At 37.8% G+C, this 13,177-nt stretch overlaps 2 protein-coding genes across 20 annotated transcripts in view; both read right to left on the reverse strand.

Annotated features, from left to right (window-relative positions):
- The window catches only part of Patronin (calmodulin-regulated spectrin-associated protein patronin), a 146,900-nt gene extending 144,489 nt beyond the window's left edge, over window positions 1–2,411 (reverse strand). For all 19 annotated transcript variants that reach the window (XR_012993519.1, XM_076321984.1, XM_076321992.1 and 16 more), the window contains exon 1: window positions 938–2,411. Coding sequence is in view for 18 of the 19 variants with exons in the window: in XM_076321984.1 (XP_076178099.1) it covers window positions 938–1,159 (222 nt within the window). In the remaining variant the exon portion in view is untranslated. The remainder of the gene's footprint in view (window positions 1–937) is intronic.
- A 1,213-nt stretch (window positions 2,412–3,624) lies between these two features.
- Gbb (glass bottom boat) overlaps window positions 3,625–13,177 on the reverse strand; it is a 71,583-nt gene continuing 62,030 nt past the window's right edge. The window contains exons 4-6 of the mRNA XM_076321333.1: window positions 10,198–10,386; window positions 8,647–8,723; window positions 3,625–8,533 (exon numbers count right to left, since the gene is read on the reverse strand). Of these exons, the coding sequence (XP_076177448.1) occupies window positions 8,273–8,533; window positions 8,647–8,723; window positions 10,198–10,386 (527 nt within the window). The 3' untranslated portion in view covers window positions 3,625–8,272. The remainder of the gene's footprint in view (window positions 8,534–8,646; window positions 8,724–10,197; window positions 10,387–13,177) is intronic.

The raw sequence follows: 13,177 nt of genomic DNA on the forward strand, positions 1-13,177 counted from the left end.
TCTCAAATTGATACTGGTATTATACATTTGTAAGTGAACAAAATTTTTGTATTAACAAAATGATAATAATAATTTTTGAAACTTGTAAGTAAAGTATCGTTTTCTTAATATAATGGAAAACTTTGGAATTCATAATCTTCTAAGAAAACAATTCCTACACATATTTCTTAGGTAAAGGGATTTATTGGTAATAAAATTCTACAAATTTTTGTTTTTAAAAACGTAATAAAGTTATTCCATGTACCGATACCCAATCTGGAGTCGTAAAATAATATTTCTTCCAATACGATATAGAAAACAAACATTCTTCTCAAACGATGTAATTATCAATATATCCAGAAACGAAAAATGGAAGACACATTAAAAATCAATCATTGTATCGATGGAGATAACAATTATTGAAAATTTCTTCCGCACGTATCGGAAAATGTGCAATACTAGGCAAAATATAAAAAGCTCAAAGATATTAACTGTTCTAAATGAATTATACATTGCTATTACTTACTTTCCCTCTGTCCAACAAGGTCAATAGTCTATCAAACTCTTGACCTATAAACTTATATCGTTTTAAAATGTTTAATATACTCCTTTTATTGGAATACAAACATTACACGGCCTAGACATTAAATCGAAAGCAAGGAACATCGTACTGTCGTTACAAATCTCATTCCATGCGTTAACAATTCTGTGTTTCTAGTTGTCTGTCAACTTTTGTTTCAACGCCGTAAACCTCGTTTCTCAAAGATTGCTTTTCGTAAACTCTGCAACCTCGTTTATCGTTAAAATTAAATCAATATTTAGAACAAAACCCATGTTCGTAGAATACTTTTCTCACGGTATGACCTCCTTGTCAAACTGTTAAGTTTTTTTTTTTTACATTACATAAAAGACACTCTGTATAACAAGGTCGAATAACAAAAGGGATAAGAGTTCATACCTGACGGGAATGATAGGCATCAGAGAAGTGTTCAGATTCGGCTGCGGCGTGCTGTTGCTCGCCGGCAGGGCCCTTACGTCGATCGTCACCCACGTTACGATCCATTGCGTCGAAAACATGGACGACCGTATCGGACACACCGTCACACGTCCAATCCTCCGTCTCCGGGGCAGGTTCCTCTGTTTTGCCCTTGACGAAAAGGCGCGAGATCGCACTCCACATTCAACGAAATCACAGCATCCGCGACGGTGGCAGCGACAATCCGTTCGAACGGGTCCTTGTTCTCGTCATAGCCGGCGAGACAATGTTCATTCAAGGAATTTCACGTTTCTCCACAAACGCGCCGGTTTCTTCTATGTCACGGTGTCATCGGGCACACGCATTCAAGCCTGTTCCGAACGATGCTAACACCTCGATCGACAACGCGAAGGTTAGGTGTACGAACAGCGCTAGATTTTCTTCGGAGTAAGGTTAGAGTGTGCACTCGGGCTACTGCGATCGTTCACGAATAGATTATTTATGTTAAAACGACACCGTCTTTGGCTTCGAGTTCATTCGGCACTCTTACGCGCGCTTGAAACGTCGACTCGGAACATTCACAGAAACAGCAGAAGCAAGGAAATTTAAACGATCGTAACTACTGCATGGCTCGTGCCGGAACACACGGTGAGGCTGCGAAACACACGATGTTTTGAATCTATGAGAATTGTTTCTTCGGCAAACGGTGCCTAGTTGTTAAAAATTGTACAAAATAACGCCGGTTAATCGCGATAAAACGCAGCAAAGGACGTGCAACGAAAAGTAAGGACACTCGAACCGTATTTGCCGAGGACTCTGCTATTTTTGTCGGCAACTCTCCTCGCGAGAGCGTTCCACACTCCACGGGCAATGTGCGAGCTTCTCTATCGATTTTGTGCGAAAGAGTGGACAAACCAAGTAAGGTAATAAATTCAGAGTGAAAGAAGTGGGTCTCTTTGATGGATTTGGGGACGCGTTGCCAATCAGCTTCTTCGGAAGTCTGTGTCTTCGGTGGTCGATTCTCTCGATGGATGTCACAAAAATGTTATTGGCACCTGCAAAAGGGGCGTACCTCACGCGACTCTGCTTGGTTCAAATAGATAATGGATCTTCTTATTTCTAGAATTGCAATTTCACAGCGTGATTGTTGTACGACTCGTAAATTCTTTTATATAAATATCCTATGGTCCAGATATTCAGGCTCTTCTTGACAGCGGCACGAAAGCACACGAGAAGACTACGATCGTACACAGCACAGACTTCGCACTAGCACCACCAACAATTCATCGACTTTACGCAATCGTTATCGCTTATTTGCCGCACGAAATGTCCGAAAATCACGATCTTGCGTACCAATGCGCGAGAATTCTCAAGTAGGAAGCATTGTCAGCACGAAAAATCATCATTTCGCACTAACATCAAGTCCACGGCACGTTCGCCGTCCATCGTGAAAACGATCATCGATTCGAAGCGAGATTATCGTTGAACGATACATCGAAATGGCGTTCGAGAGTGATCGCCATGTTTTTTCCGGTCGAGTCGATTACATTAACTTTGTAGCGGTTCTGATTCGGTCTTTTGATTTGTGACATAAAAACTGAATAACCATTAACTTTTATAAATATTTAATTGCCGTCGTTTAATCTATCGATAGTTGAAATATTTCAAAACAGTTTACCGATAAAAATAGCGTTAATTTAAAATATATTAGAATTGAGTGTAAACGAACCTTATTGGTTGGAATACAGAGAGCAAAATCACGTGCACGCTGGGTCGTCGAATGGAAAGCATTCTATGGACAACTTGTTCTCTATGGATCGATTTCAAAAATTTTCAACAATGTTCTTACGAATTACTTGTTACACGAATAGAAAAAAAATCGTCGCGATGTACCATAGATGTATCGAATAAGTTTATAACAATTTTGTGAAATAGAAATAGTAACATAAATAAAGAACATTTCTATCGATAAATATCGTATAATTTATATTACATATTGGATAATCTGCTTAATATTTATTTTGCAACGATTTTTTTAATCGATTGTACGCGTGTAAAGTACAATTTTGTTTAAAATTACGCAGTCATGGAAAACAGATATTGCATCGGGTGCACGTAGGGCCATCTCTCAGTGCTTCAATTAACTATGTAAGACACAAATTTAAATTCAAATTCTCTATTCGTATCTGTAGGTAACAAAAGTAAACTTATTTTATCATTTTAATGCATAAGTATTGTAAACATTTGTAAAATATTGCATACATATTATTTAATAGTATATAGGAAACACTTTTATCTATTTAAAATCGTCGCGCTCTTACAAGATACTCATAGCATAGCTGCATCCAGTTTATCGAAGTTTTAATTTCGATGAAGAAATTTCAATACGGTAAGAAAGAATTTCTTTTTCACTTTCCAGCACGTTTATTAATTATTTCAAAGTTCTTTTTAATGGAAATCAACTTTGTAATTTCGAATTTTCGCAAACAAATTCTAACTTCGTTTATTCCTTATATCTTTTATTTATCGAGAAACGTAATTTAATAATACTAACAACAAAAATCGCTGTAAAATTAGAATTCTCGTTGTTTTTCGTATACCTATAGTTGTTAACATTAAGACAAAAGATTACCAAAAACTGTACATGGTAAGAAAGAAATCTGCACAAGTACGTTGTACATATTATATAGTATGTATTATAGAACGTATTTACAACGATATATTTACACTGTCATTACAAAAGTTGTGTTAATAATACCACAGACTATATATTCATCGATTTATTTGACCGCATACAACATTCACGCACCCATGAGCTAAAATAAACTATGCTTCATTCTCATTCACACGGTTAACGCTCGTTAAACTCCTTTGAAACAACGCTGACACATTTCTCGAGTAGCGGCACGTTCGGCTTACGCGTCGAAATAATTTAAACTTTAATCTCACGAGTTTGATTAAGTGACTATGAATTCTCGTACTCTTTCTCACGACTTTGTAAAAAATATAAATCTATACAAAAAGAAAGAAAAAGAAAAGGGATAAAAGCTGTACGACTACGTTTAATTAATATAAGTTCTCGCTCTATTGCACGTAAAGTTTGTTCCAATTAATGATTCGCACTCCGTCGTGATCTAGCATCATCAATATTATTCGACAATCCGATCCCCTTCGCATGGTAATGACGATGCCACAAAATCGTGCTAACGAACTTTCTACTTTCTACGTACACACGTACGAACCCGTTTACACTCTATATAACATGTACATAGAAAGTAGAATTAAACATATGCGTATATATAGAATGGCCCGGTAACCATTGTTACCTTCACATTCCTAAAATTGTTGGAATCGCTGGAAAAAATGGAATTGATAAAAATTGGTTCTCAGCAGAGACCATCGTACGGTGATAAATATATCGTTACAATTGGACATGCTTTCAAGATAATACACCGATCGGAAGTTTGGGTGTACGCATTAATAATAAACAAATTGATTCAAATTACAAAAGGTACAACGATCGAAGGGTAGTTTTGAAATTGTACACGCTTTTCATTATTGTACGTCCTTGTTTCTAATACTTTCTTGTTCTTGTATACGATTACTCGTACTCGTTTTCAATTTTTACATTTTTCAATTATCGTGTGTTACACGTATTCAACGACACGTTCCTTCTACACTATCGAGTATCGTGATTTATCAATGTACGGTCATTTTACGGAGGTCCTTTTTAAATATTATCCATAATTTGTCTTAGTGTAAATCACAATGAAACGATACAAAAAACGTATAGGTACAAAATTATAATTTCCATTGAATTCGCTGTGTTGTTTTGTAAAGAGTGTATAATTTGGGACGGATGGTAAGTGAATACTACCAGTTTCATTGAAGATAAAATCAAGAGAGGAAAAAGTTGAGTGGTATAATAAACTCTATCTCCCTATAACCTTTCTTCTTTCATAAGTGCAACGATGCACTTGCAATATACAATTTCACATTTTTGTAAATGAAAGGGTATGGTTTTTTTAGATATACATTATTCTAATCGCTCTGTCTACGAGAGTACTGGAGAATTGTTTTGAAAAATGAATACTTTGCGAGATATTTCAAGTTTTCTTAATAAGACCCGTGTCTCATTCAAAGAGACATTCAACCATTCTGCCAACGTCTAACAATCATTTTCCAAGCAATCTCTTCGCGTTTTTAATTTAAATTATCTCCAGGAACATTTTTCGTACATTTTTCCTTGGTATTTTTACGCACAGAGCGACGAGAAGAGTTTATCGAACTGTAAATGTACGGTTCTATTTAATAAAAGAGGTAGCGCACAGTTCGCATGAGATTCGCTGCATTTTAAAAGAAAGCGAGGTCGTAGACCTTGTTATACAGTTCAAGTTTTTCCTCTACCATTACTCTCTATCTTTAACGAAGCAGGAAGTACAATCTCTCGTGTATCCGCGAAATAAATCATAGATTACCCAAACTTTTATTCGGTGGTGTACAATGAGTGTACATGTTTCGCTACGTTTACACATACGTCCGATTAATTGTTCTCATCAACAAAGACACAAACCTACGAATACAGGACGTGAAATACAAGCCGAGTGAATCTCCTTTTATCGAATCCAATTTGATACTCGACTATTCGATCGCCTCGTTAAGACCTCAACCGGTTGTATTGCGAGAGTAATTCGATAAAATTTGAATTCAACGTTTTCACAGGTAAGTTTGAAACTTTCCATTTAGCGCTCGAATGTGGAAAAGAAATCGGATCTGGATCTCGAAAGGGTCGTTTCTGTAGAATCTCGTATACATAATACGAAAGATATATATAAATAATAAGTATAAATAATATCGATACATTATTGTAAATTAGTGGTAAATATTTTTGAACCCTGTGGAAGTCAAAGTCCCGAACCGATTCTATTCTGCGTAGATCGAAGCGCTAAATTCATAATCGTAAATTCCGTTTCAACGTGACGAAAGCACGATGCAAAATCAAACTAAGAGAACATTTACGAGGGAAGAACGAATAAATAGCAACGGTCGAGAACCATTTAAATTCGTGCATCGAGAGAATGCTCGCAACAAGTTTTTACACAAATGGCTGATCGAGCGATCTCGAAAGTTTTACAATTGGTTTACGTTACAATTTCAGCTTGGTCGCGTTCGAAAAGTTTCACGGTTTGCGTGGAACTGCATGGAAGTCTAAAAATCTAATCGCAACAAGCTGGTTATGCGCACAGGTTATCGTACTCTCTCGAAGAAGCTTTATCGTATATTGAAAGAAAAAGATTCTTCGAAAGAAGCAAAGACGATTTGCTTTACGCTCGAAATTGTTGTCGCACGATGGTCCCTTCTCTACATTAGACGATAATTATTCGACGATCGTGTTTCCGACATCCACCTATTCGCGGAGATTCGGGTGGCAATGGCCACCGGACTACCTTGTAAAATGTTTCATACGATAAACGGTGTTTCGTAAATGATAGATTTCGATGTGAAAATTCGATCGATTCTAGCCACTTTCGTGCAACGGTTAACCGATCTCACAGAAACGAAAAAACAACGAGCTCGCGATAGTGGCAAGAATCGCGTCACTTTCGCCCGAGGAATCTTCCACTCTCTGGATTCGTTTTATCTTATGAAACAGCCTGTACACTTACGAATCTGCTACGAGTATTACATACAATGTTTTTACTCACACGATGAGACGCTTTACTTACAAACATAAATAAGACTAATTACAAGAAATATTTATTTTTTTTTTACCGGCTCGTACAGATACCTTCGACGAGCGAAGAACACAAGCACGCGTGTTCCACGAAGTGATAACAAAACAAGAGAGAAAGGTAGAGTTCTTCGGAACGGTGTTCCGATTTCTTTCTCGGACTATAGTATCGGAAGTTCGAGTCATTAAATTAATATCACTGAACGATATATTAACCGACTGAACGTTTGGACGTTAGATGGGACAGTTGAGTTGATTTAAAAAAAGAAAGAAAGAAAGAAAAAGAGAAAGAGAGAAAGAGAGAGAGAGAAACAATCCGGAGTATTGATAAATGACCCCGAGTTTTACGTATATATATTACAATGTATCCACTAAAACCGGACAAATCACGCGTCGGATTGCACGTCGATTCATTGATCGGAATTCCCATCTCACCTTAGCAGCACGAAATTATTACGATCGTTAGTACGGAAGCACTAGTTTCGAGAATTACACTAACTACTAGTTGAAATTTGGCACCAGACGACCGATGTTTTTTTTTTTTTTTTTTTTTTGCGTCGCTTAAATCCGCCATCGATCAGCTTGTCGTTCACATCGAGCACTGGCGAACAGACATTGGAATTAAGTTCGATCGGACCGAATCGAGCCAACTCGAATAATATAATCGTTCGACGATCGACGTAGACGTTTCGAGCGATTGGCAACCTTACGTACGAGACGTCGATCGGTTCGACTTTTCGATGCTCTCGGTATTTGATTTGTCTAAATTTAAAAAAAGAAAAAAAAAAAAAGCACGAATTAAAAAGTGTACAACGAAACGTCTCGCGAAGCAAAGATTCCATCCCTGCCAAGTTTTGCAACCTTTCGAACTGGAACGTCGTCGAATATATGAATTTCGTCCATAGACAAGAGCGCAATTAAAGTAAACCGCTACACGATATCGTCCCGATGCTCCGATTACGGTCCGAACGTCCGCGTGTAAAATCAACGATGAACGATTCGGATTGTGATGGTAATAAAATTAAAAAACAAAGAGAAAAAAAAAGTTAAAAAAAAAGAAAAAAAAAAAGAAAACAACATCCGCATTTAAGACGGAAAAATGGCAACGAAACCAACGCTGTCGTTGTCATCGTTCCGTTTGATATTTAAACACGATTCAGGACGGCGACGATGACACTGGAACTTTATATATAATAATCCCCAACGATTGGGAACGACGAAATGTCGGATATCGAGAAACGACGCGCGAAAACGATCGTTGGAAACATTGGACGATTGAAAATCGCTCGAGGACACGAATCGACGAGTTCAATAAATAATTCCGTTATCTAATAATAGACTGCCAGCGACGTACGAGAACAGAATCCGTGTTCCAGTAATATCATGATAAGTATCAAGTAGTTGGAAACGTTAGACATTCGGTTCTTCGTCGTTAAAGGTTACTCGATCCCTGCGCCGATCGAATGGATTTCCGAACCGATGGTTATTAGTCGATTCGACATGAAAATCCAGTCGAATCGGGTGTCGTTTACGTTCGACTCGATTCGAGTGCGGTGTCCGCGCACGCTTGCTAATCACGGGACGATTCAGTGGCAACCGCAGCTCTTGACGACCATGTTTTTGTACTTCTTCAGTATAACGTTGCTTTCGTCGAGGAAATACAGCACGGAGATCGGTGAGAGCTTGGTCGGCGCGCAACATGGCTTTGGTACCTTACCAGGACTCACCAGGTGCACCAACGTTTGGACGATCGCGTGATTGGTCGCGTTCATGTGAGCGTTCAAAGGGAAATTGCATTCGCCGCTGCAATAATATGCGTCGTAACCGTCCGGTGCTATGATCCAATCCTGGGGAAATAAATATTTATCAATCGCTAATAAATTGTGCATCGACGACCGCGCGACACATCGATTGCATTGCGTGCCTATTGCGTAGCGTTATACATCCCGGCATAACTCACCTGCCACTTGAGGTCCCTGAAGCTGACGTACAACGTTTGGATTTTGCAGGTCCTCGAGTTATACTGCACACCCGGATCTGAAAAGAAACCATATCGATGAATATCAATCAAGAACGAAATATACAATTTACGTTTCTCTTTTTCCCCGAGATCGTCCTTCCTTTTTCACGAAAAATATTATTTGTCCTTTCTTTTCTCCAAAAATACTATCGATTTTTCTCCTCTTGCTCGAAAACATAATTCGTTCTTTCCTTTCTGTACAAAAATATAATTCGTTCCTTTCTTTGCCAAAAGATACGATTGATTTTACTTTCTTGCTTAAAAATATAGACTATTTTTCTTTTTTTTTTACTCATAAATATAGTTCATTTTTTTTCTTTTTTGCTCGATAGAGCTATTTCACGATACATCGAAAAAGTAAGTATGTATATTTATTGGACACGAGAGCAACCGTAGAGAAACATTTAACAGTGTGCCTTGTTAACGATAGCGCGGTCTTCTCTGGATCTAACAAAGTCTTCGAATAAAAGTATGGACGTATAAAAAAAAATAGGGTACAAAATACTATACGACACGATACACAAAATATGAAAAATACAGTTTAACATCGTTCATCGGTCCACGATCTCTTACAACGCGATGACAAGATTATTTCACGTTGATCGCGTTGTGTTCGATTAACTCGTTGGAACAGACATTTTTTTTACGAAATCTGAAAATTACGATTCGTATTTCGTAATTGTTATGTACAAAATGGAGTTCGCCACACTATTGCGTGTCACTTTTGAATCGTCGTGTTCTATGTCCACTTATTGGTAAAATAATTTTAATTTAATCATAATTTCAAACGCACCTTCGTTTTATTCCGTAGTTACTCGATGTACAAATTATTGTTTTCTTTTCAAGTTTATACGATTATTTTCTAGTATCTTTAAAACGTTCAACAATGAACAACCCGATAAACGACTACGACTAACTTTATCGATACGATTTGAATTTAGATTCGTACAAAATTAAATTTCACACTGTGGTCGAAAAACGAGCAACATTTTCATCGCAACATATTTTATTCTACAATTCAAATTTCAATGTTTACCGAACGAGTAACGTTTAAAAAGTTCTTTATTTTTTATTCCTTCTACGAAATTTTCATTCGGATACAAATTTTACCCATCTTTGAAAACATTTTACGCCAACTTTACGCATTGTTCGTTATTTTCTCTCGTTATCGGCGTGTATCTGTCTGTAATAATCAAAACCATAGATAAAACGCAGACTTTCGTAAAGTAGTTCTCTCTCGTTTGAAATACACTCGATCGCACGAGTCTACGTACATTTATCCTGATACGACATTGAGAACCAAAAATGTACTCCATCCATGTATCGAACCGTTTGTGTTTATCGTTTTTCCAAACTTTAATACACCTAAGGTTTCCGTACGCGCACTCTTACGTTAGAATTCGTTGTATCGATCAACGTTGAAACCCTCAAAGAAACGGAGATAAATGTAATTCGTATATTGGTACATCGGACGTTACCTTCGGGACTTACCGGTGTATGGATTATTCCGATAATCCAAACTCGAGGACTCGCTTTTTTTTCTTCTCCTGGCGTCTCGTTTCTGTCGTACTTTCGATTCCCTGATGCCGGAGCTCTTAAAGTACCCCACCATGAAGGGTTGCCTGTCGGGATCACCCCTAAACCCGACGATCCCAACCTCCTCCGGTCTCATTTCGTGCACTGAAAAGAATCACGACGAAAGACACCGTTAAAAGACTGAAGTGTTTATTTTTGGTATACGCACGATTTGAATAAACTATGGTTACGAGCTCCGGAGGTTCATAAAACTCATCGAAAGAAATTGTGTCGAAGATACATCCCGATCGAGTTTTTCAATCTTTCGGTAAGTAGTTTTTTGTCCCGTTACGCATACTACGAGACGAAACAGTTTTCGCAACGAATTTTTAAAGCAATGGCTGTTCGTTCGATCGCAGCACTAGCAAAGACGTGAATTTCATTAAACTCTTTCTTCATCTTCGGAACCTCTCGACTACAATATTTTGGTGCTTTTCAACGAGATCTAAGCACGATGTAACGTAACGCAGTACGAAAGAAATTTTGTTATATATTGTAAGAAAGTATAAATTCAAAATTCTGTTCGTCTTTCGCTGAAAAGGATCAAAATACTCGGGTCGGTAGCTCTGGGAACGAATTATTCTACAAATGAGTATTACTCGAATTATTTTTAGCCATCCAGTGAATTGAAATAATTGTTAATATTTGTAGACACGTTAAACTTTCGAAATATTAAACGATCTACGATATGTGTACAACTGAAAAGATTACAATTCAAAAGGGGGTGTATAATTGAAAATATTTTTTCGAGAAAAGTGCGTTGTCATCACCGATAAAATTTCCCGCGCGTTCGATACATTTATAATTTGAAACTATTAACGTACGTTGATTAACGCTTTCGGTGCAAAAATTCAAATGCTCGAATACATCGTGTGCGGGAATTCTGTATTCGTATTTGTAAAGCGTACTTTCCGGACGCCTATCGGCGTTTACCGCACGTGGTGCATCAACCTAGAGCATATAAACAACTTCAGTGTCCTAAAAATCTTGTTTACTTCGACGAGTCTTATCGACCAGCTACAGTTCGCGTCTATTACCGTATTCGTACTCTGTACGCACAGTTTGATTCTGAAATATTGAATCAAAATGCATGGAATGTCTGCTCGTAAATAGTAGTGTTTACATTTGTAGAGTACTATCCACCTACAACGTTTCTATTTATAACAGAGTAAAGATTAACTTGTTTTCTTTAGAGGAATGTAAGAGGAATGTTCTTTTTTAGTCGATACATTTTTTTCTTTAACTTTCACTTTACTACTTTCTTAAATTGTTTTTCCAATGGTCATTCATCCCACATTCATCTATTAACGTTAATTTCAACAATTTACTTCAAAATATAATTCGAATGCAAGTGAATGTTTAACATCTGTAACTCAATCTCCGTCACGTTGATTACTTATTTTATTCGATGTTCCTTCCATCGAAGTATATTTTTCACTACATTCTTTCCTTTATGCTTCGTCTTATCGTTAAACTCTAACTGTATTTTTATTTTAAGAAAATTCTGCATTTCTGAAACATCGAACCGAAGAAACACACAGCTCGCTGCATTTACAAAAGCAGATCCAGTGACTTCGTACAGTAAAATAATCAATTATCTTTACTTTCTTCGTTACGAACGGAACTGATCGACGAACGTGTACGAGTTTACGCTCACCGTGAGCACACAATTCTTCTACGCTCGTTGAACTCTCTGGACTATCAATTTCAGTTCGATAGAGACTGCACTCTCGATGGACGAGCATCTTTACAGAATTCGTGGGAATTGAAAATTCTCTACAAACGTGAAAAGCTCCGTGAACTTATCGACGAAGGACTCGACGAGGAACGATGAACGACGATTGTTCGAAGTATCGCAATTACGACAATTGCTCGAGCGCCATCGAACGGAACGTATCGATTCGGTGTTTCCTAATTACTCATTTGATTCCATAAGTGGAATGCGCGGCACGACGATCGCGTTTGCGCGCGCGTTTATTAGAATGGCCTGCCAGGCCGTGGATTGGAATTATTAATAGCCAACCTTCAGGAATATTAACTATTTAAGAATCTCAACGCCTATGTCAGGCGGTCTGATACGTATCGAGCCGTTCACTTCGTCGATATAGGCGACAGTTCATGGTTTCCCAACGCGTTGGCCCTGCAATTAAGTCGCCGCTACACCGTTGCACGTTTTAATTAATTGATCGTTCCGTCGGCCGGCATACCGATCGCTCGATTATTCTTAATTATCTTTACGCGGCATGCATAACGATCCGGGTGCAAAACTTCCACCGTTCGGTGTAAAAGCGACAGATCGAACGTTTCGTAATGTAATCGGAACTTGAAGAAGTTGTGACACTTGTTTATTATAATTATCGAAGCCGCGTTAATATTCATGCCGTAATAATTATATTCCTTAACAGTTTACAGTGCGACAAAAATAGAGCTGCTTTACATGCATTAGCATAGCGTGTCGCAAGCTGTTCCGCAGATTGGTAATAGTGTCGATATTAACGTTAGGAATATTACTCTAAATGCGATACGGTAGAACCTCGATCGTCCGAACTAATTGGGAGACTCGATCGTCGAAAGATCAAGTTCCTCGATAGCGATGGATCGTTTATCACGGATCGTTCTGCTGGTGAAACGAAGCAGAATACTTTTTAAACTTCGATTCAGACGTTGCCACGGTTTCCATTTTTCAATTTTAACCAATGAATATCCTATCAGCCAAAGTATCATTCTTGAATGCACAGCTTTCGTCGAAGGTTACGAATTAAATTGAACAAAATTATTTTACTCGTTGGAAAATTTAGAGAAATATGTTTTTGTAGAAATGCAACCTTACGCGAGAAACGCATCGCTAATAACGTCTGTGTAAATGAAAAATAAATATGTTTCGATTCTGCGATCA

Source organism: Ptiloglossa arizonensis, chromosome 10, assembly GCF_051014685.1.
Source record: "Ptiloglossa arizonensis isolate GNS036 chromosome 10, iyPtiAriz1_principal, whole genome shotgun sequence".
Lineage (NCBI taxonomy): Eukaryota > Metazoa > Arthropoda > Insecta > Hymenoptera > Colletidae > Ptiloglossa > Ptiloglossa arizonensis.